General features: G+C 31.3%; 2 protein-coding genes across 2 annotated transcripts; both read right to left on the bottom strand.

Moving 5' to 3' along the window:
* Nucleotides 1–12549: 12549 nt before the first annotated feature.
* TRIADDRAFT_55032 (uncharacterized protein) lies at nucleotides 12550–18759 on the bottom strand (the record flags this gene model as incomplete). The annotated part of the gene is made up of 17 exons (XM_002110674.1): nucleotides 12550–12616; nucleotides 13070–13153; nucleotides 15394–15511; nucleotides 15578–15632; nucleotides 15704–15799; nucleotides 15867–15921; nucleotides 15985–16071; nucleotides 16135–16214; nucleotides 16340–16486; nucleotides 16604–16701; nucleotides 16799–16883; nucleotides 16965–17029; nucleotides 17199–17265; nucleotides 17362–17535; nucleotides 17644–17784; nucleotides 17848–18031; nucleotides 18692–18759. The coding sequence occupies 17 exons, from the start codon at nucleotides 18757–18759 to the stop codon at nucleotides 12550–12552; spliced, it is 1671 nt and encodes a 556-aa protein (XP_002110710.1).
* Nucleotides 18760–19146: 387 nt separating this feature from the next.
* On the bottom strand, nucleotides 19147–20453 carry TRIADDRAFT_55031 (uncharacterized protein; the record flags this gene model as incomplete). Its single annotated transcript, XM_002110673.1, has 2 exons — nucleotides 19147–19491; nucleotides 20328–20453. 2 exons carry the CDS (start codon nucleotides 20451–20453, stop codon nucleotides 19147–19149), a joined length of 471 nt encoding a protein of 156 aa, XP_002110709.1.
* Between the last annotated feature and the right edge of the window lie 124 nt (nucleotides 20454–20577).

Raw genomic sequence — 20577 nt, 5'->3', positions numbered from 1 at the left:
TCTCAATCTTTCTCTGAAATAAATCACCTTGATAAAAACACTTGCTATACTACATTGTGCTTGAGTGCCCTATCGATTAGATAGATTATGGTGGGTGGTAGACAAAAATAATTTATAAATAGTGCACGTGCAGTATTTGTATAAGTCAAAGACTGCCACCATTAATTAGAATGGGTCAGTGTTCAGTTTGTCAGAACTTGTACTATTGATCGAGAAAAGTATCTAGGTAATATTGAATTGGAAAGATTAGAATTGTAGTAAGAAGGTATGGCAATAGTCAAAAGATTAAATTCGTTGTTGAACTTAAAATTCTGCATATGGGAATCGATAAAAGACTATTTCGTATTTCGTCCATTAACTCTTACATCATCGTAATCATTTAATTGTACGTAATTTTTTCTCCTAAATCAAACTTAATTTACTTATGGGCTAGTATTATTATTAATAAATAGGTTACTGTATAATCAAGCCATACCAATAATAGACTAAGAATCAACGATGAAAAATTTTTCCTAGAGGATATTGGTACAAATTTAAATCGACGTTAACGGTCTATTTCTAATCAGCGACTAGTACTCATATAAATCTACGTACATATGCGATATGCATCTACGACAGAAGATTTATATCTTTATTGCTTTCTTCATATACCCGGTACTAAAATCGAGAATATGCAACTTGTAATTTAGATTATTGCTTTTTACTTCGCTAGAAAATGGGTTGGAAGATAATCATTGCTACTGATTGATTAAGGGGTCCAATAGCGCAATAAACCAGCCTATCAATTAGAATAGGCTTTTTATAGCTAGAAAGACTCTGTTACCATACAATTCTTCCGCGTTCAAGTATAGTATAAGTAAATTATGACGCTTTTCCTAGCTGATATGGATATAAAATTCTTCTATTCTTATTTTAGGGTAAATTCCACTATTTTGCATAAGAATACACTGTAAGGTGGTATACTGTACTTGAATAGCAGGAATTGAACAAATCAATCAATAATACTATGAAGGGATGTAATAATATATTTAATCAATCCATTAATTAAAAATTTGAAAAAGAGCACCGGTAACTTAAACAGTGGGCATGATTTTATATCTGAATAAGAACAAATAATATTTCAAGGAAATTAGTATGATCCACTCTCCATTCATAATAAGCTAATAAGAGCAGAAAAATACTAACAATAGCATTTGAAAAAGTTAGCAATCAAATGAGCAAGTAGAATCGCTCATGCTTTTATATTCTTTGCAATTATTACCCAACCAAGACTGTTGATAAAAGTATAGTAAATTACAGAATTATCCATCGATATAGTCGTATAACGTTTGACTATCCATTTTAACCGGTCGTTTAATAAAATATGTCGATTTGGGCTTGATAAATGATAATGTTGGGTGGCTATTATTGTAGATTGTAAAATTATTGATCTATATCATCGACTGCCGTCTAAATATCGATTTGAACTAGTTATTATGCCAACAGAATAGGTTGATTATGGACATGATGGAAAGTGATGGCTATTATAATAGATTGTAAATTATTTATCCACATCATCTAGCGTCAAACTATCGATTTGGATTAGTTGTTTTGTCGACATAAGAAGTTGATTATAGCCATCATAGTCGATTGCAATATTCTTCATCACTATAATCACTATCATACCGTTACTCAATATCGATTTTGATAAAATATTGTACTGTATTACTAGAATATGTTGATTTAAGGAAGGTTATGACTATAGAAATGGATGGCTACAGTAGTAGATTGCTAAATTAGTCACCGACATAATTATCTACCCTTTCAATATCGGTTTTGATGAATTATTGTGCTCATAGTTTATTTCGGTTACGATCGCAATAATGAAGATTGATGGCTATAATAGTAGATTGCAAAATTTTACATCTGCATTATCATAGGCCGTATAACGATCGATATGAATTAGTTGTTGTATTGATTAAAGTTATGATGAAGGAGTTTGATAACTGCTATAGTGTATAGTAAAATTTTCCGTCATCATAATCATTGACCGATGGCCTATGGATTCGGATTAGTTTTTGTTTAAATAGAACATGTCGGTCAAGATCGTCAAGGTAGAACATAATGGCTATTATATCTATATTAATAGAAGTATAGTAGATTGCACAATTCTACATGATCGGTTACTGTTTAAATATCCATTTACATTTATCTATTTTATGGCTGATAATATATGATATTTGAAATAGTCCATAATCATCCTTGATTTTACTGCGACAAGTGTTGATTCAAGCCCTTCGTCAAATTATTCATGGTTGATCGTTTATGATATTTGAAATAGCCTATAATCATCCTTGATTTTTAAAGCGACAAGTGCTCATTCAAACTCATCGTCCAATGAATTTATGATTGATCGTTTCCCATTCTTGTTAACAAGAATATTTTTGAAAATGAAATTAATCTATTTTCAAGACGAGTAATAGAAAACAAAAATACAGTTTGAACGATCCCTAAAACAAAATGCGTCAAGATAGAGAAAAAAATGAAATGGTCACCTTTTACGAAGGTTGCCAAGATGAAATGTGTGTCTTGATTCATTGTTGAAATGAAAGATTTAAAAAATACATATCGCTAAGATGAGCAATAATTTATTTACAGATTTGACTTACATTGTGGACGCGATGCCATGACTACTAGATCAGGTAGGAATAGTGGAGTATTGCAATTGAATTGGGATTGTTGGTAGTAGTAGTGCAGCTACTTCATGAAAATTCAATTTATTAAAAATAATCAATTTAGAGAAGATCCAATTCCAATGTTAAAATACCACCAAGATGTGAGATGAAAGTTGCTGATAGAATCCGGTTAGTTGGTGGGCAAATAATTTAGCATCAATTTGCAAATAATCAAACAAAATCCACAAGCCTTTTACACTCGACTAGAATTTGTGCTCATCCAATAACTGTTGGTACTTGGTTGAATTGACTTTTTCTCCCTTCTCTTCCTAGCAAAGAGATCAAGACAAAAATGCAATTAAATTGAATTCTTCCTTTAGCAAAAAAAGATTTGACAAGGAAAGTCGATGTCAACTTGATGATCTATTGAACCAAGCATAATATTGGTCATGCAACGTCTAAAAATGCAGTCATGTAAACAATTATAAATTACCCTAGTTAAGCTTAAATGAAGTTGAAAATGATTTTTTTGCCCACTAATGACAATCTCTATTTCTTCAGTAATGATTGGATCCAAGTTCAATTAATTCAAATTGATGTTTTGTTATTACCAGTCGACACGAGTTAGAATTTACTTGTATCGTCGTTTACCACCTAGTTAACATCATTAAAGGAAATAAGAACAGAAAGGTTATAAATACAATGGTTATTCTTTTTTAACTCCTAGGGTATCAAATCCGAGTTTGTATAATATTGATTCTATTTTTGCCGGTCTGTTGGACTTTAGAGATGACTAAAGCAATAGTTATTATTATTTTAATTATTCTACTTGTCGACTATCAATCCTATTCTCTATCAAATTGATTTTTACTTTTTAAGTTCTATTAAATTTAAATATGACTATAATAATGATTGCAATTATTCTACTAGTCAATTATCAATCCTATTTTATACCAAATAGATTGTATTTTTGTCGGTTTATTCATTTTGAATATGACTGCAGCGAATTATTATAATTCTTCTAATCGTAGACTATCAATTCTATTCTCTATCAAATTGATCTTTACTTTTACAGTTCTATTAAACTTTGAATATGACTAAAATAACGATAGTAATTATTCTATTTTCGAAATGGATTCTATTTTTGCGGGTTTATTTCGCTTTGAAAATAGCTATAGCAAATTATGATTCTATTTATCGATTAGTAATCCTGTTCTGTATGATATTGGTTTTACTTTTAAAGTTTTTTTACACCATAAATATAAGTAATAATAATGATTATAATTATTCGACTTATCAATCCTATCTGTATACAATAGATTTTATTTTTGCGGAATAATCCCACTTTGAAATGGCTACAGCAAAACTATTCTGATTATTCTACTTATCAATTAGTAATTCTATTCTGCATGTATTGACTTTTACTTTTAAAGTTCTATTAGATCTTGAATAGAACTAAAGTAATGATTGTAATTATTCCACTTGTCGGTTATCAATGCTATTCTGTACAACCTGGATTCCACTTTGAACATGAAAACAGCAAAATTATTCTCCTTATCGATTAGTAATCCTATTCTATATGATATTAATTTTAAAGCTCTATTAAAGCTTCTATTGAACTTAAGCGCTATGATTGATAGTTATTATGTTGCTTGTAGACTATCGATGCTATTCTGTAGAATGTTGATATTTTTTTTACGGGTCTAGTCGACTATGATTAATGTACTACTTAAGCGTATCCTTTCCTTAGTACATATTTCTCTCTCTTTCTCTCTCTTTATGCTCATACTGAAAGAAAGATCAATATAACTAGAAGAAAAGATCGCTAATGTCTGCTGTTATTGACATTCTATACAACAGTCGCCGTCTCCTTTCAATCTATTCTATACCATTGGCTATTCATCTCAAGCCGCACGATTCTAGAATCAGTTATTAGACATAGGCTACTATTCAATCATTTGTCAATACATAGCTACAGCCAATATCAATTCCACTATAAACGCTTACAAGATGTATAGAAATAGTTATTCAATACTTTTTTGTCAAGGACAGGCCGGATGGATGAAAATGCAAGCAATCCAACCCAATAGAAGAAAAAAACAATAGCATGGGCGACAAATAAAATATGATTAATATGAACTGTTATTCAATCTTGCCTAATAACAGATCCACCGTTAGACATGTATTAGCTTATCAAATGGTACTGGCAATTTAATGCGTAATGTAATAATCGAATCATAGCACCAAGTCTATGCACTATTGGTAAAAATCAAACTAAAAATGTTCTCCCATCCCTATACCTTAATTATCGATCTTATCTACTATTGCGATCAGATCGATCTATTAAATAGGATCATCTCTTAATGTAATGTTAAGTTTGCGCTAATTTAATTATTCTACTTATTCTGTGTCCAGAATACATTTAACTTTAATAACTGGAACGTTTGTTAGTTGCATGTCTGAAAGATTTGAATCATCAACAGTCAAGTTGAATGGCTTAATTTTTAATTTTTGGAATATTATTTTGCTCAACATCATTGATCGAGACATAAATAGCTTTGATCGTTTAAGATTGCAGTTTAAAACATTGCAATAGATAAAAACCTCCATATCTTATTCGGGGGAAAAATTAAAATGGTCGGCTAGTCAGGGCATTACTGACCGTTAAATGTTTACAATACGCAATGCCACAGCGTCTTAGATCGTTTATTATTCAGTTGATTAGTACACACTAACCTATGAAGTAGGATTTATTCTTAATAGACTATCGAGACCGCAATAATTCAATGAAGTTTATCAAACCTATAAGCCATTTAAACACTTAAATCACATTTAATTTCATGTCTTGAATCTCTTAATTAAGGTTAAAGCTTACAAATCCGTTATAAGGTGCTCAATTATTTTGTTGAAACCATTCAATTAACGTCGTATTTCATGTCTTGGCTATGCTAACAAAAAGTTAAGGCTTATAGATCCGTATTTAAGTACTAACATTATTTTATCGTGACCATGAATTTATTCTCTAATGCTATGTCTCTGCTATGTTAACTTGGATTAGAACTTACCAATATATTATGATATGAATTATTATTTTATCGAAATCATAAAAAAAGCATCTAATAGAATGTCTTTCCTATCTTAACTGAGAATAGAGCTTACATGTGTGTAAAAATGCGACAATTTACTTTATCGAAGTTGCCTATTAGTCTATAAAATCATATTCACTATTCATATAGCTGCAATATTGCTCTATTCAACCATTTGATCAAGTTGAACTCGAAATAACGCAAGTAGTTATCAATTCTATATCGTAACTGTTTTACGCGTAGCTATTATCAGCCAAGTTAACAGTCCAATGGTTGATATTGATATTTGGTTTTGACGGCTTTTAGCAACGCTAATAATGCAATTATATATCATAATTATTACTAGAATTGAAGGGTCGCTATTGAATGCAAAGCTTTTCTATCTGATATCATATACAGACTAAGTTATAAATGGTGTATAGTCGAGGCTGAATATGGATACTACAATATGTAAATTCAACCATTTTACCATGTCTATGCGTAATTTAAAACGAAGTTATAATTCTTTCCATCCATTGACTAGCTTAGTGATCACCAACCATATTTTTTAATGCTCAACTTCACACTCTAAGGTCATCATTGTCCGTCTGATAGGTGAATCCCATGAAGCAGCTTTAGCTCTCAATATAGCATCAAGATTGCAATAATCAAATAAAATAAATCAAGAAGTGATGTTTAACCTCATCTCTTCGCTATCATAAACAGAACTAGTAAATTCTATAACACAGTAGTAACTATCGGTACTATTTCATTTTGCTTACTGTTCCTTATTATCCAGCACAATGTAGATATTACCGTTTAAAGCAAGATCAAATATTGATGCTACGTCGAAATTGCAATAGTTAACCTTCAATACGTTCTATTATAATTATAATTATTCATCAAGTCATATGTAACCCAAGCCACCTAAAGCACTTGCCATTCTATAAATTATCTAAACTCTTTACAGTAACGTTGAATGAGTTAATATTATAGCATTATTCAATCTTGCCAACTACCAGATACAGTATTCTATTTTACGCATCTATCAACCCATAAAAAGGCATTTTACTCCTTTGAAATAGTAAGATTATATAAATGTAGCTTAAATGATTTAATCTACTTCATGACTCCATGCTTACTATCAGCATTAAAGGTAAATTTCTACTAGGTTCTTCATGTGAATATTCTGTCTTCTGTATTTCTTGACAGCTTTTCTAATAACTAATCATCTAATTTTTTGAACCAGTATCGTTATTCCAATTCAACTTAATTTATATAAATGAATCGAAAAAACACATTCGTCAATCATCATTTCGAGATAGCTTGCTCTTGACAAGATCTCTATAACGGTCAACTATTAGAGGAGATTATAATAACTATCATGACTAATGTGAAAGTAAGCAATAGAGTCGAACTGCAATTCTCAATCACTAACTAACCTATCCTATCGTGAAGTATGTCATCCTTAATAGCATATAAGCCATTCCAGAAATACCCTTTTATAGCAAATACTGGATAGTAATTCCTTATAAAACTACGCTATACTCTCTCCGTCTGCGAGGTTTTCAAGTAAGCTATATATTTAAATCTTTCATTTTCTGCCCGAACCGAGCGTCGTGTAATCAGTCTCAATCAAGGTTGAAAGATTATTACATCACCATCTTAAAAGTCTTCTTCACCTTTGAACTACTTGGTTATAGCAGCGAACAACGGTAGCAAATTAAACTAGAGTTAACAACCTTGACCTCTATACCTGATCTATAAAACGTAGAATTAAGTTTATAACACTGTTGATAACTGCATGGCTATGGTTTAGAAAAAAATTATTGAAACTATCATGCAACCGTCTGTGTGATAGAGAAATCATGATAGATTCACTTCGACTTGTTTCAGTAGCTACAAATAAGTTCCATTAGACTATTTATGACTGCATAACTATTTGCAAAGCTTAAAAGTTACAATATATTAGTTGTAGTATCTGATTTCTTCTTACACTATAAGAATCAACAGTAGTACTATCGATATTAACAAAACATATTCGTGCAAGATCTAACGACGGCAATGAAAGTGCAATAGCGTACCAATTCTTGTATAATGTAGCGTAGCTTCTTTAAATAACGGTAAAAGATCCAATGCATCATAACTTAATTTTTGGTATTGATCATTGAAAGTTTGTCAAAGTCAATTCTTGTACAAGATAATTTAGTTATGGGTAAACTTTCCATTACATGTCAACACTACGTTAACACGGATTATTGTCATCATCATGCTCCAAGCATCTGAATAACTTAGCTGTCACGTCAAAGAAATAATTCAAGATGACTTCAATAAAAAAATAAATCTTGTTATTTGTATTAAGAGCAAATTATATAACGACTTTAATGTGTATGTCACGGAGGTTATTGCCCCAACAATAGAAGGTGCTATCGTTATCTCGAGTTAACTTATGTAATTTAGATAAGTCGATCAACTCATTTGAATATGTCAAATTGATTTGATCAAACTAATCGTGGTCATCCAATTACAGTTATCGCTTTTAATGGTATAACGAGAGAGTTATATCAATAGTTTATAATAATACAAAGCCACAACTGATACCTCGCCTCTGCCAATAACTACATACGTAATGGAATTGATTGCAATATTAGAAAATGAGATGGAGCGAGTAAGAAGATGATGTCAAACAGTCAATCTTAGTCTCATAAAATGCATATAAATACGTACGTATAGTAGAAAAGGATAGAGAGATGGGGAAGGGAGAAAAACGAGAAAGATTGAGATCAATAACGAAATAGAGAGCCGAGAATTAATTGACGAAACCAAGATACAAATAAAGGAGGAAAATAAAATAAAAGGAAATGGATAATGGCTAAAAAATCAACACAACTTACTGAAATTTCGCTTCCGAAAGACTCTTCCTACAAGTTAAGCTTACTGACGACCGGATATCTACTTTGGCGTTTTTCACGCGTAAAGATCAATAAAATATAAAAATTGATTACACCTGCAACAGTCTCATCAACGCCGGATCTATTGCAGTGTAACCAATCGTTTTTTTTATTAATGAGGCTCCTTTCCTGTCGGTGATTTTTTATTCTTTACACTTTGTATAAAATGATGAATTTTATCGACCGTATGGGTTAGTGTACATAATTCTTGTAATCTAAATTAGACTAATATCCAGTACCTGAAGTGAAGTTTGCAATAAAAGATTGTTCTGTAAAAGTGGCGATAGAACTGAGATTGGTAACCCCCTCCAGCGCAAAATTAGAATTTTACTTGTTTTGTACTTTAAAGTAATATTATCTTGTGTGTGGTGTACAATGATGAAGGGATAGATCATGTTACATGATTTATCCTATTTGTTCAACAGCTGTTTATTAAGTTGTAGGTAATATTATGAAGTTGTCGATAGAATAGCGTCACTTCGTTTGAAACCCATTGCTAATCTACTATCATATTAGTACTATTGGTCAAAACGTATTTCCAAAGGATTTTTCCACGATTAATTATTAACATAAGATAAAACTACTGTATATTGGAATCTGTTCGATTCGATAGACCGCGCAAAAATGCTAAAGAGATGAGAAAGCGATGATAGTCTACGTTATGTTGAAAGTAGGAGGTTATCAAGTCAGTTTAGGTAGATAGTATCAAGTCTGCATCAAGTCGATCGCGTAGTTTTGATGCTAAAGAGATTCATAGAAATGGATATGATTATCTAAACAGTTTGTGAACGTAGGTGAAAAAGAGAATAAGAGAGAGAGAGAGAGAGAGGAAAAAATGCTTGATTTTAATATTAGTAGTGTTATATAATTGGATATCCTTTTATGTAAAATAGTCATCATTAATCGCCAGATTGTAATGGATAACGCAACTATGGTATGGGTAAAAAGCAATCAATACTGTCTGACTCTTGTATTGAAAGAACCGCATCTTGAAAGATAGAAAAATAAAATAACAACTGCCAATAAAATGTCATGCATCAGGAAAAAAAAATCAATATCATTTTACTCTATGTTGATTGGATAAAACTGAAACAACATCTCATGACTCTTTGAGCTATGTATGAAATTATCCTAATATTCCATTTCTATTTTTTATTCTATCATCCAAAATTATCCAGTAGAAATAAGCACGATATAACAGTAACGATGATCCAGAAAATTCGATTCAAGATTTAAAAAAATGAAAAAAGATTGGGAATGCAAGTAGTAGGATCTATTTAGCACCTATTTACAAATCTATGTCATTCTTCTACAACGGGATAGAAATGCCTATTACTAACCGAATGATAGGTCGAATATACAGTTCATCAATTTTTATTCCTTGAATCGATTAATAGTTTGCAATCTTGCCTGAATGTATATGCCAATATTCCAATCGATTGTCTCTTATTGCAACTAATAGTATAGTTGAAATGTTCTCTCTTATTGCCTGTAGATTAGATCCTGTATAAATTTCTTCCGATTCTTTTTCCACCTTTCTGTCTCTCTCACACCGTCTTAATTTCTATCTCAATCTTACTGCCTCTCTCTCTTGGCCTTTATACCATATCCATCATCGCTATCAATAACTTGACTTGATTACTACTCTGCCTCTAGACACATCTATAGCTATCCATGGCCCAAAATTGTAGTTATTTATAGCCTCTACCGTACTGTTAACTATTATCAATAGAGGGGGCAGGTATCGATAACAGAGGACAATAGCGCCAAAACGTTATGTCTATTGTTCTAACTACCACGCAATTATCCCTTTGCTATTCAACTTGGACCGTTACTATAGTAATCCTACAATTGGATGTCGTCATTGTATTGATAGACGCTATTGTTGATGAACAATGATAAAAAGAAAGATCAATACAGACAATATTGCTATCATCGATTCTCTCTATCGACAATACCATTCTAGGTCCAATTGGCTTGATTAATTAAAATCAGTAAGAGCAGACAAATCATTTTGTCGTATACCCTATGCGTATTTGTTTGACCCTAATGATAGATATTGCTCGTAGATGATGGCTATAGAGGTAAAAAACAAATTAAACCGGATTGCAGATTGTCTGAGACGGAGAGATGGAGAGAGGGGAGAGAGACAGACTGACACGTTACAAAATAGTTATATAGAAGCTACCGGCAATAAACACAAACACAAAAAAGCGGATAATTAATATTTCAATACTTTACACCATTATGTACTTTGAACTTAGATTATCATTCAATGCCATCACTAAATTCAAATGCAAATAGGATTGTATAATTTTTTATTTTTAGGGCAGGGCCAATTCCGTTTTTTTACTACTCTAAATATCCGTTGGAAAATATACTACGGAATTGATTATCATTTGCAGTAAGTTAAGAAGATACCTAGGTATAACGAATGAACTTGTTAGGCTATCATGATACTAGCCTACGGCCTAATATTAACTGTTGCAGTCAATTTACTAATCTTGACTAGCTACAATTGCTTCGTCTCTACTGAATCGATCGATCGACAAGTACTAGCAGTAATAGAGTAGAGTAACGCAAAGGTAGTATTGAGATATATAGATCCTGCAGAGGAAGATAACTTGGATATAGACAAGCGATTCTGGTACTAATTAAAATAGCAGTTCTTTAAAATATCAATTCCGTATTATAAAAATTTTAAGCTAGACAGGAATTAAATATAAATCATTCAAAATTTCTTGACTGGAATATACCAATCATTTCTTTTCTAAATTTTCATCCGGTAGTAGATGAATTATTACTTCATTCTAATTGATTAACGGTAACACAATGTATTTCCTATTGCCACCACATCGTTCTTCTTTATAGTAGAATAGCATTCGAATGCTAGATTGCTATACTAAATACAGTAAAATTATAATATAAAACAAACAACTCAGATCCACCAGAAAAAAGTAATGATTGATGGAAAAATTAATTTTCGATAAACTAATCATGATATATTGTACGAATTAATTATAATATATCAAATAAAAAAAAATTCAAATAGGGAACAATAATTTATAGCCTTAAGATATCATTTAATCGATAATTTCCGTGTTACTATTTACGGATAGAATAGCAAGTGTAAAATAATTCTTTAAAGAGAAATCCAATCCGTAGTATAAATTATTCAGTAGGTACGTCTTTCATCACTATACACTTCAACATGCTTATTAATTCTATTAGTTCGTAGTGTAAACCGTTCATTAATTTACATTGCTAGGGTAATAGTAAAAACAAGGGATAGAACCCTATTAGAAAAGTCAAAGTTTACACTATTAATAAGTTACAGTATTCACATTTAAATTTTACTCCTTGCTTAAATTAACTGTAAATTTGGAACTAATATCGAAAAGATATTCAAAGTTATAAAATTCAATCCATTTTTTATACTAATACAGAGGACAATTCTTATTACATAATCCGTCCTTATGTTATTTTATCTCCTAATAATTTTTTCTTTTTCTATACCTAAAATCTATCATAGCCAATCATATTTTAGTTAACACTTCAATCAGTCACGCATTTCGGATATTACCAGCTAACTTCTTGAAAACCATATCCAATCCCAAGTCATCTTGCCAAAAACTAATTTAATACCGGTATTCAGTTATTTTTAAATTTTTTTGCAAGTACTTTCTTGTCGCGTGGATAACTGCTATTAATTGTAATAAGTGAATGTTTTTTTCTTTTATTCTTTCTTTATTGTTTATGCTTTTTCCGTTTTCCCTTCCATTTTCCATTCTATTTTTGTAATATTGTTAAACTCTTCAATAATCTGTTCATTACTTGATTTGGATCATTTCTAATTCTTCCACTCCTTCTCTTGACATCTCATGCTATGTTGATTACTTGAATTCTTATATATTTTTTGTTTTTTCCTTTAAATAGGATATAACGCCTACGCAAAGTAGAAATTAATAAATTGTCAATTATAACATAAGTAACATATTGTAAAATACATCTATTAAGCGTTGAATAAGGTTTAGAATACTGTCATGCATGCAATTACATTCATTTACTTATTGATGGCCGCACAAGTCGAATAACTGGATTTCTTCAATACAATACGGAATTGAAGATTTATATAAATAGATCGCTTGTATTCATTAATACAGATTTTTAGAATAACTCAATTTTTTACTCATTTCCTATTGCATGATCAATAATTTGATTGAAGCAAAATGGTATTGTGCGTGTGATATATTCATCGACATTATCAATAATTTTTACTATCATACTTGACTTTTTAAGAAAAGTTCCCTACTCGATTATGATAACGATACGATAGACATAATATTGAAGGAAAGATTGTTCGCTTTTCTCAATATAGTAAATATCGCGACTTACTTACCAACTAACATACTTTATAAATTTTATACCGTTAATTTGATCGTTATCGGAAGTAGGAAGTTCGGTAGTATTTAAATGTTGATCCCTAAAATGAATAGTAAACAATTTTCATTACATATTCTGGATAAATTAACCATACTCCTTTCAATTATTATTTTTCCACTAATTAAGCTATCGCATTCTCAGTCATTAGAGGCCTACAATTTAAATTTATCTCATATTTATTCATGTACAATTAGATCAAGCATTTATTGAGATATTTTTTACATGATGATAGACCAAATACAGAAGATCGAATCTCTCATATGTATTACCTTCATGATCAAGCTACATATAATTGATTGTCACCATCGATCAGAAATATAATTTATGTCTACATTAAATATTACAATAAAGAAATATTTTTACGCGTAGATAACCTAAAAGGTAATTCTAAAATGTCAATCATTCCATTGATATTATGTAGAGCTTATAAATTTCTTCTCGATAATCATTTATTAATCTATTATATTACACAGCCCAATATTCAACGACATCGTCATAAAATATTTACGTAATATTTCATTTTATTTGTTTAAGAATCTCTTGGGAGCATTCGTTATTTCTTTATAATTGTACATATATTTATTGAAACAGGAAGACTACTAGTATAAATATGCCGATATAATAAAAAAGTAGCAAGTTCTACAGGTTAGATACGTTATAATTCATCACTATCACGATATATTCTTTGATAACTACTACTCATTAAGAATAGTCAATGCTCGAATAGCGTTAATTAGACGATGAAAGGCTTTAGATAATTTGTAAAATCTACCACAACTTCCTAATTAATTTATGATACTGTAGTACTGCAATATTTTATAAAGCAGTTCAACATATTATTACTTAAAAATATATGAAAATACTCGAACATTATATTTTAAACTATTAGAAAATGCATTATTGTCTATACTTAAAAAAGTTATGACTATATATTAAAAATTCACTATTTATATCAAATCGTATTGTATACAAATAGTAAATACTAAACATGTGTATTTATATTTTTTAGAGTGAAAATATATTACTCAATTTGTTGTATTCGTAAAAATTTTATCGTTACAGAAACAGTAATAAATGATTGAGAAAGTTAATCGTGATATCTAAGCATTGAAAAAGCTAATTTACTCACTGATATGGTCTAACATATATATGTACCCTAGTTTCTACGAGAAATTCATCGGTGCATTAGATAACAAGTTACCTATCAGTTTATTATATGAGAAAAAACGATGCTGGCTTCAACAATTGTTTTATAATGATTAGTAGCAAGTATTATCCCTGACGAATGAAATTGCGGGCAAAAAGTAATTATATTAAAAAATATTGTTGAATGCCTTGCATTACTAGTTTTAGATGTATAACGTATACTGTGGGATATATTGATGCGAGTTTAATGTGGTAGTTTCTTTATGAATTACTCTATTTCCAAATCACTCCTGTATGCTCATTTGATCTTCTCCTCTGTAATTTTATATCATATGAGTTTATCAAAATAGAACAAGGATGATTATATGCCAATTTTATTTATAACGTTTCATAAGATTGAAATGTATTATAAAACATCAGCTATAAATGTTGCCCATAAAGGTCAACTAATATAATAAAAAATAATTATCGCAATTTATTATTTAATCCTTAAGGTTGTAGACATACTGCAGGTTTGTATTTCGAATTTAAGAGTAGAAAGTCCTAAGTACAGTGCATAGATTTCGATGCCCGCCAAGATATGTCATAAGATTTAAATAACAATTTTAATAGCTTACAAAGAACGCTTAATGGCGCAAAAACAAAATTATGAAGGTAGTTTTAAAGAGCGCCCAATCAGAACAACTAAAGAATTGTATTCTACAGCGTATTACTTCAATAATTTCACCTATTTAAAGTACCAAGTGTAGCACATTAATAGAATATAATAATTATTTCTTAGCTACTTCAGAAACTTTGATCAGTCACATCCAGAACTTTAAACAAAAATATACAAGTTATGCGTTTACAATTTTTTCCAATCTTCCCTCCAAAAATTGCTGACATAGATGTGTCCTAAAGATAATCGAAAATTAACTCAGCATACATGAATTATACGATCAATATCTTCCATATTTTCTACGGTAGAAGCATTATGTAATTGATGGCAATCAAGGTACACGTATACCTGTAAATCGGTCTTTGTTTGACTAATTTGATATATTCGTCTGTCGTCAGTCTTATTTAAAATAAGTGTGTAATTATGAGGACGCTCCAACTTGATATTTCAACTTTAATTATTACGTGTAGACTTACCCCTGACGCCTGCAGATATCAGAATTGCTAACACTGACATCACCAGTAAAAAATGATCCGATGAAGTACATATCGTTTATAAAGTCACCATCTAGCGTAGTTCTACCTTTACGATAGCCTAAATAATAAAAAAAATTATTCATCTATCTCAGATTCTTTCGAGAAAATATAAATTATCCCATACCTGAGTTGTGTAAATCATTATGCAGATCTAAACATTCGTGTATAGACCTTAAAGCCTGCAAATAAAAAGGTGCTATCAATAATAAAGAAATTGAAATATCAAAGGAACTAGTGCAATAGTAAATACCTTTTCATGTGAAGAAATTGAATCTAAAAATCTTGAAACGTCCTTTTGATCGTCGCAATGTGCTAAAATGATAGCCAATTTAACTAAGTCGGCATCCTATACAGAAATAAAAATAGGCCCGTTGCTATAGATAATTAACGTTTTAAAATTTAAGTTTACTTACCTTTAGCCAATAGGAGAAGAGCTCACAGAGGTCAAGCATTGCTGTAATCGTCGATCTATGCAAAATCAGCTGATTATTAAATCTTCAATAACTCGCCTTGTTCTAACGTCATACCAACCTCTTTTTGGTTGTATCCAATTGTAACAAGTCTTTACCATTTTCTATTGAGTACTGGGTACGAAGCTTGTCTGATATCATCTGGAGTCTATTAATAGTTTATAATTAATCCGATACAGGACCTTCGCTAATAGTAAAAGTTGTAATTTACCTGTTATCAATAGGATGGCCAATAGACAGACTTTGATAAAGGCCGATTCTTCGGTTTAGTTGTTGCCACGCAAATTCAACCTTTGTATCATATATATATAAAATATACCAGTAAGCCCAAAATCATTTTTTAAAAGCATTATTAATGGCCTCTAATTTGCCAATAGCTGAAGTTGGGGAACCTGAAAACTACGTATGTAACTTACTTGTTTTTGTGTTATTTCAGGCTCCCATAATGTTGTTAAGACAACATCAGCGTGATTGATGCGTTCCGCATTAGTCATTTGTGATTCAATTCTCCGTTTCGCTTGCTCTTCATTGACGTTATCTCGTTTAACTACCCGAGTAATTGCCTAAAATTTTAATTTCATAATTATTAATGATATCAGTCGCCAAAAGCAGGTAATACTTAGTATAATGATAGCCATGGCTTCAATAAAACTATTAAAATGTAACGATCGATAATTTACCTCCTTGACTGGAATAGTCGATACCCAAACCTCATTTAAGAATTTCTTCCAGTTAGCTTCCAGCAAGAGCGCAGCTTCGATAACACAAACTGAAGTTCCTAAATATTGTTTTTTACTACGTGCATTAATATGAGGTAATTTACAGCGAACGCATGTGGAGAATTATTCTATTGTATAAATCTATACCAATCTAACCATTTGTAGCAGCAATTTGGACTTCCTGTCGTACTAGATCTGCAACAGCTGGCCACACAATATTATTAAGCTTCTCCAATAGATCCTACATTATTCAGTTTTAAGATAGTTACTCAGTACAGTATAGCTTCAATGTAATAGCTGGCATCGAATTGTCTGCACATACAGCATTGGCAAATACAATTGCACTTAATGACTTTCTATCAATGCAGTCATTTTCGCCGATAATCCCTGAAGTATAATAAATATGATAAATGTGAAAGGATTTATTTGATGACCATTTTAGCTCTAATATTTACGATGTTTTAAATTTCAATATAACGATTAGCACGAAAGTAGGTAAGGTCGGATCAAAAACTTCTAAGCAAGAGTGCATGCAGGTATTAACATCATAACCAACCTTTTCCAAACACTTTTAAAATTTCACTGTAAGATTTAGTACCAGGAAGATAGGCTTTATGAGCAAGCTAATATAATTTTATTGAAAAATAAATGTTCAATATATTGAAGTCTTAGCTATTATTTCGTGATTTATCATGCAGTATAAGGGTTATTTAGCATACCTTATCACAGTTAATGATGGCTGCTCCTAATTTTTCCAGCCGTGCTGAAATAGATGTTTTCCCACTAGCAATTCCGCCTGTGAGCCCAATTAAGTAAGGTAGACGTTGCTTCGGTATATCCGGCAGAAGAAAACTCTCAATTTTCTTAGTCCAGGGAGCGTTTATTTTCTCATCCTAAGCATAGTATAAAAGTAATAATGTCTAGTTACATATCCTATTATAGGAGTATGTAAAGATCCGGTAAATAGTGTAGCGATCAACCATTAGCAAAACTTGACGCACTTTCAATGGTTGTAAAAGATCACTAAGAATTTTTTGACGTAATGTTGTAGAGCTGATTTTTACATCCTGCATCCAATCCAGTTGATTATTACTTTCAGCTGCTACTAGGTCAATTTTCTTGATGACAAGAGGATCATAATTCTAATAAATTTAAATAATGGTCAATTATAATTATTGTAGTACAGACACAATAAGTCTATTTACATTTGTTATATCATTGACACAACGAACTTTCTTAGATCTTTCTTCATTTACGACGCTACCGCCTTTTAATGTTTCTTGACTAACGACGATACACTGTATATCTTTTTCAGTTATTGAAGGACCAAATGGATCAATAATTGGAACTACATGATATTGTATTGAAGGTTGAATGTCACGTAGGAAACTATAAAAACGTATGGAATTTAGATACGATAAGTTATGTATTACAGAATGAATTGTCTATAATGTATTAAGCATATCTTAACTATGAGCAATTTTGATGGTCTTAACCAAACCTTTTATTTCGACCGATGTGTTAATAAAGCAAGTAGATAAAAATAACTAAGTAAGTTTTATATTTCTTCTAATGTCGACTCCCTGTAATACTTTTGCTATATAATTAATGCGGTAATGATTGTATAAGCTTTTAACTGACGCGTTAATGGCGATTTATTCAGATTATAATCAGAAAGGATTATTTCATTATGTTACTATCGATTTCGTTACTTAGAAAAGATGCCAGTACAGTATTACAAGCCTTCACTCCTTTATGTTGTATATATTTTATCTCATGCTTGTATTATATCCGGGCATGAATACAATAGATGCTAGCGATTTATCGGTTGCTACTCAGCATGCAATCAAGTAATATCTAGCAACAACTCATGAGATAAGATAAGAAGAGCACAAGATGGAACAATAATTTTTAGACATGTGTCTTTAAGTATATTTTGATGACATTGAAAATCTGACTAGGAAATGCATATAATTCGTGGTTCTATTTATATTTATCACTTAGCATCTGGCATTTACCAATGATTACAGTTGAAAGTTTAGTTTGTACCTTTTGACGCGTGCAATGCGTGTATGTGTTGATTCCATTAGCTCAGATAAAGTTTTATTCGCTACCATAGGGCCATCAGTTACACCCACATACAGTTCTTTCTGAGAATAGAGAGATGCTGTTGAAAGCAATAGTTTATGGCCATTATGCAATCTATCAAATGTGCCTCCAATTATAACACTTGGGTAGATATCACCATCTAATCATGAAAAACAAAATAATACCAAAATAGAAACAATTATGAATGATTGATGAGCATTTTGCATATATAGTACTACGCTTTACAAGTACATTACATTTTTTGTGTGTGATCCTTCATTGAAATGCGTGCATTCGTACACCCAACAAATACGTACGAAATATCTGCATTCAATTTTGGAATATGACTTTGCAAATTGCATATTAGCAATTGAAAACATGATTGTTTGCATTACTAATTTACAGTATTTATTGGTTTAGTGATTACCAATTTCTTCTAGATGGTCTTCAATATTATTATTTTCAACATAATCGCTTAAATCTAAAATTTCATGAGCGTAGAGGTCGCTATCTTTGAGAGAATATTTGTTGATTAGCGAAGATCTCAAGTCCAGATTAGTTGTAGACTGCAAGTTATCATTGGATGCTTGTAAAGCTACATCAACACTTTTAGCAATTTCTCGCTTGCTCCATTCGCCGATAGTCGTCGGTAACAATACTCTGATATCCAATTCATTGTTGATTTCTGATGCGGAATTGTATATATATTTGATAATTAACTGATACTGCTTGCGGACTAGGCTATCATTGATCTTCTTTTCCTGCAGATATATTGAAAATGGATGTATCAATTTAATAGCTTGTATTCTAGATTCATCAATGTTGTAATCTTAAAGGGTGCAATATTCAAGAATAGGTAATTTATTGTGGGCACCTATTTTGTGTTCAATTTGTATACAATTTCCTTGGTCAAAATGTCGACATTTTGATGGTACGTGTATACTGGTCATAATGAATCATGATTCATTCCTATGAACTCACTGAGAGTCCACTGAATAGCGTCTAATGCAGAATAACGAATGCAATTTATATTTCGTGTCTAGCCTATTTTGCATACAATTTCTATTGCAGCATTTCGACATTACACTACCATAGTGTGTGATTCGTTGCTACGGATCTGTTACGGCTAAAGGCTGAAAGAAAAGTACAATACGCGTAGTACTGTACTTCCATACAGTATACTTTAAGCAAGCAAGATTACTTACTACAGAGAAAGGAAATAAAATTGCATTCGTTTCTTTTCCAGTATGCTATACAATTTAACACTTCCATAGAGCAATAAAATGGTTGAATAGGATGAAAATTGTATTTCAAGGCACTTGCATAGTCGTCTCAAGCTCGAAATTCAAAAAAGATTTTGCTCTTCATTGGCGCTTTAGCCGTGACAGACCCACTGATGTCAATGTATTCAAAATTATGTTGTAGGCTTCAAGGCTACAAGGTAGTATTCACTATTCACTACTAATTAATGGATAATCTACCATCGACATCTACTTTTCACGCAATCTGTAGTGCCAATTTCTACTTGATGCTACCGATAGTGGATATGCATCCATTCCTTTCTACTGTACTGCACCTACATGATACAAAGCCTTACCTTGTCCAATTGCTCATAATGAACATACAACGTCTGTCGGACATGTTGTGCGGCTCGTTTCAATAAGAACTTGAAGGCACTGGACTTGAATTGATCGCTTACTACTAACAATCCTGATCGGTACATAGTTCAATATCTGGTTAGTTTGCAACTTTCATCCACAAGAATGATATAATCCAAGCTGCCAATATACTCAATCTCGGCCCTCAAAAACTACAATGATCGACTCCTTCAACGTGCTGCTGGTGAC

The sequence above is a fragment of the Trichoplax adhaerens genome, genomic scaffold, assembly GCF_000150275.1.
Source record: "Trichoplax adhaerens TRIADscaffold_3 genomic scaffold, whole genome shotgun sequence".
NCBI lineage: Eukaryota > Metazoa > Placozoa > Uniplacotomia > Trichoplacea > Trichoplacidae > Trichoplax > Trichoplax adhaerens.
The sequence above is the reverse complement of the archived record's forward strand: the minus strand, read 5'-3'. Positions and strand labels throughout refer to the sequence as shown.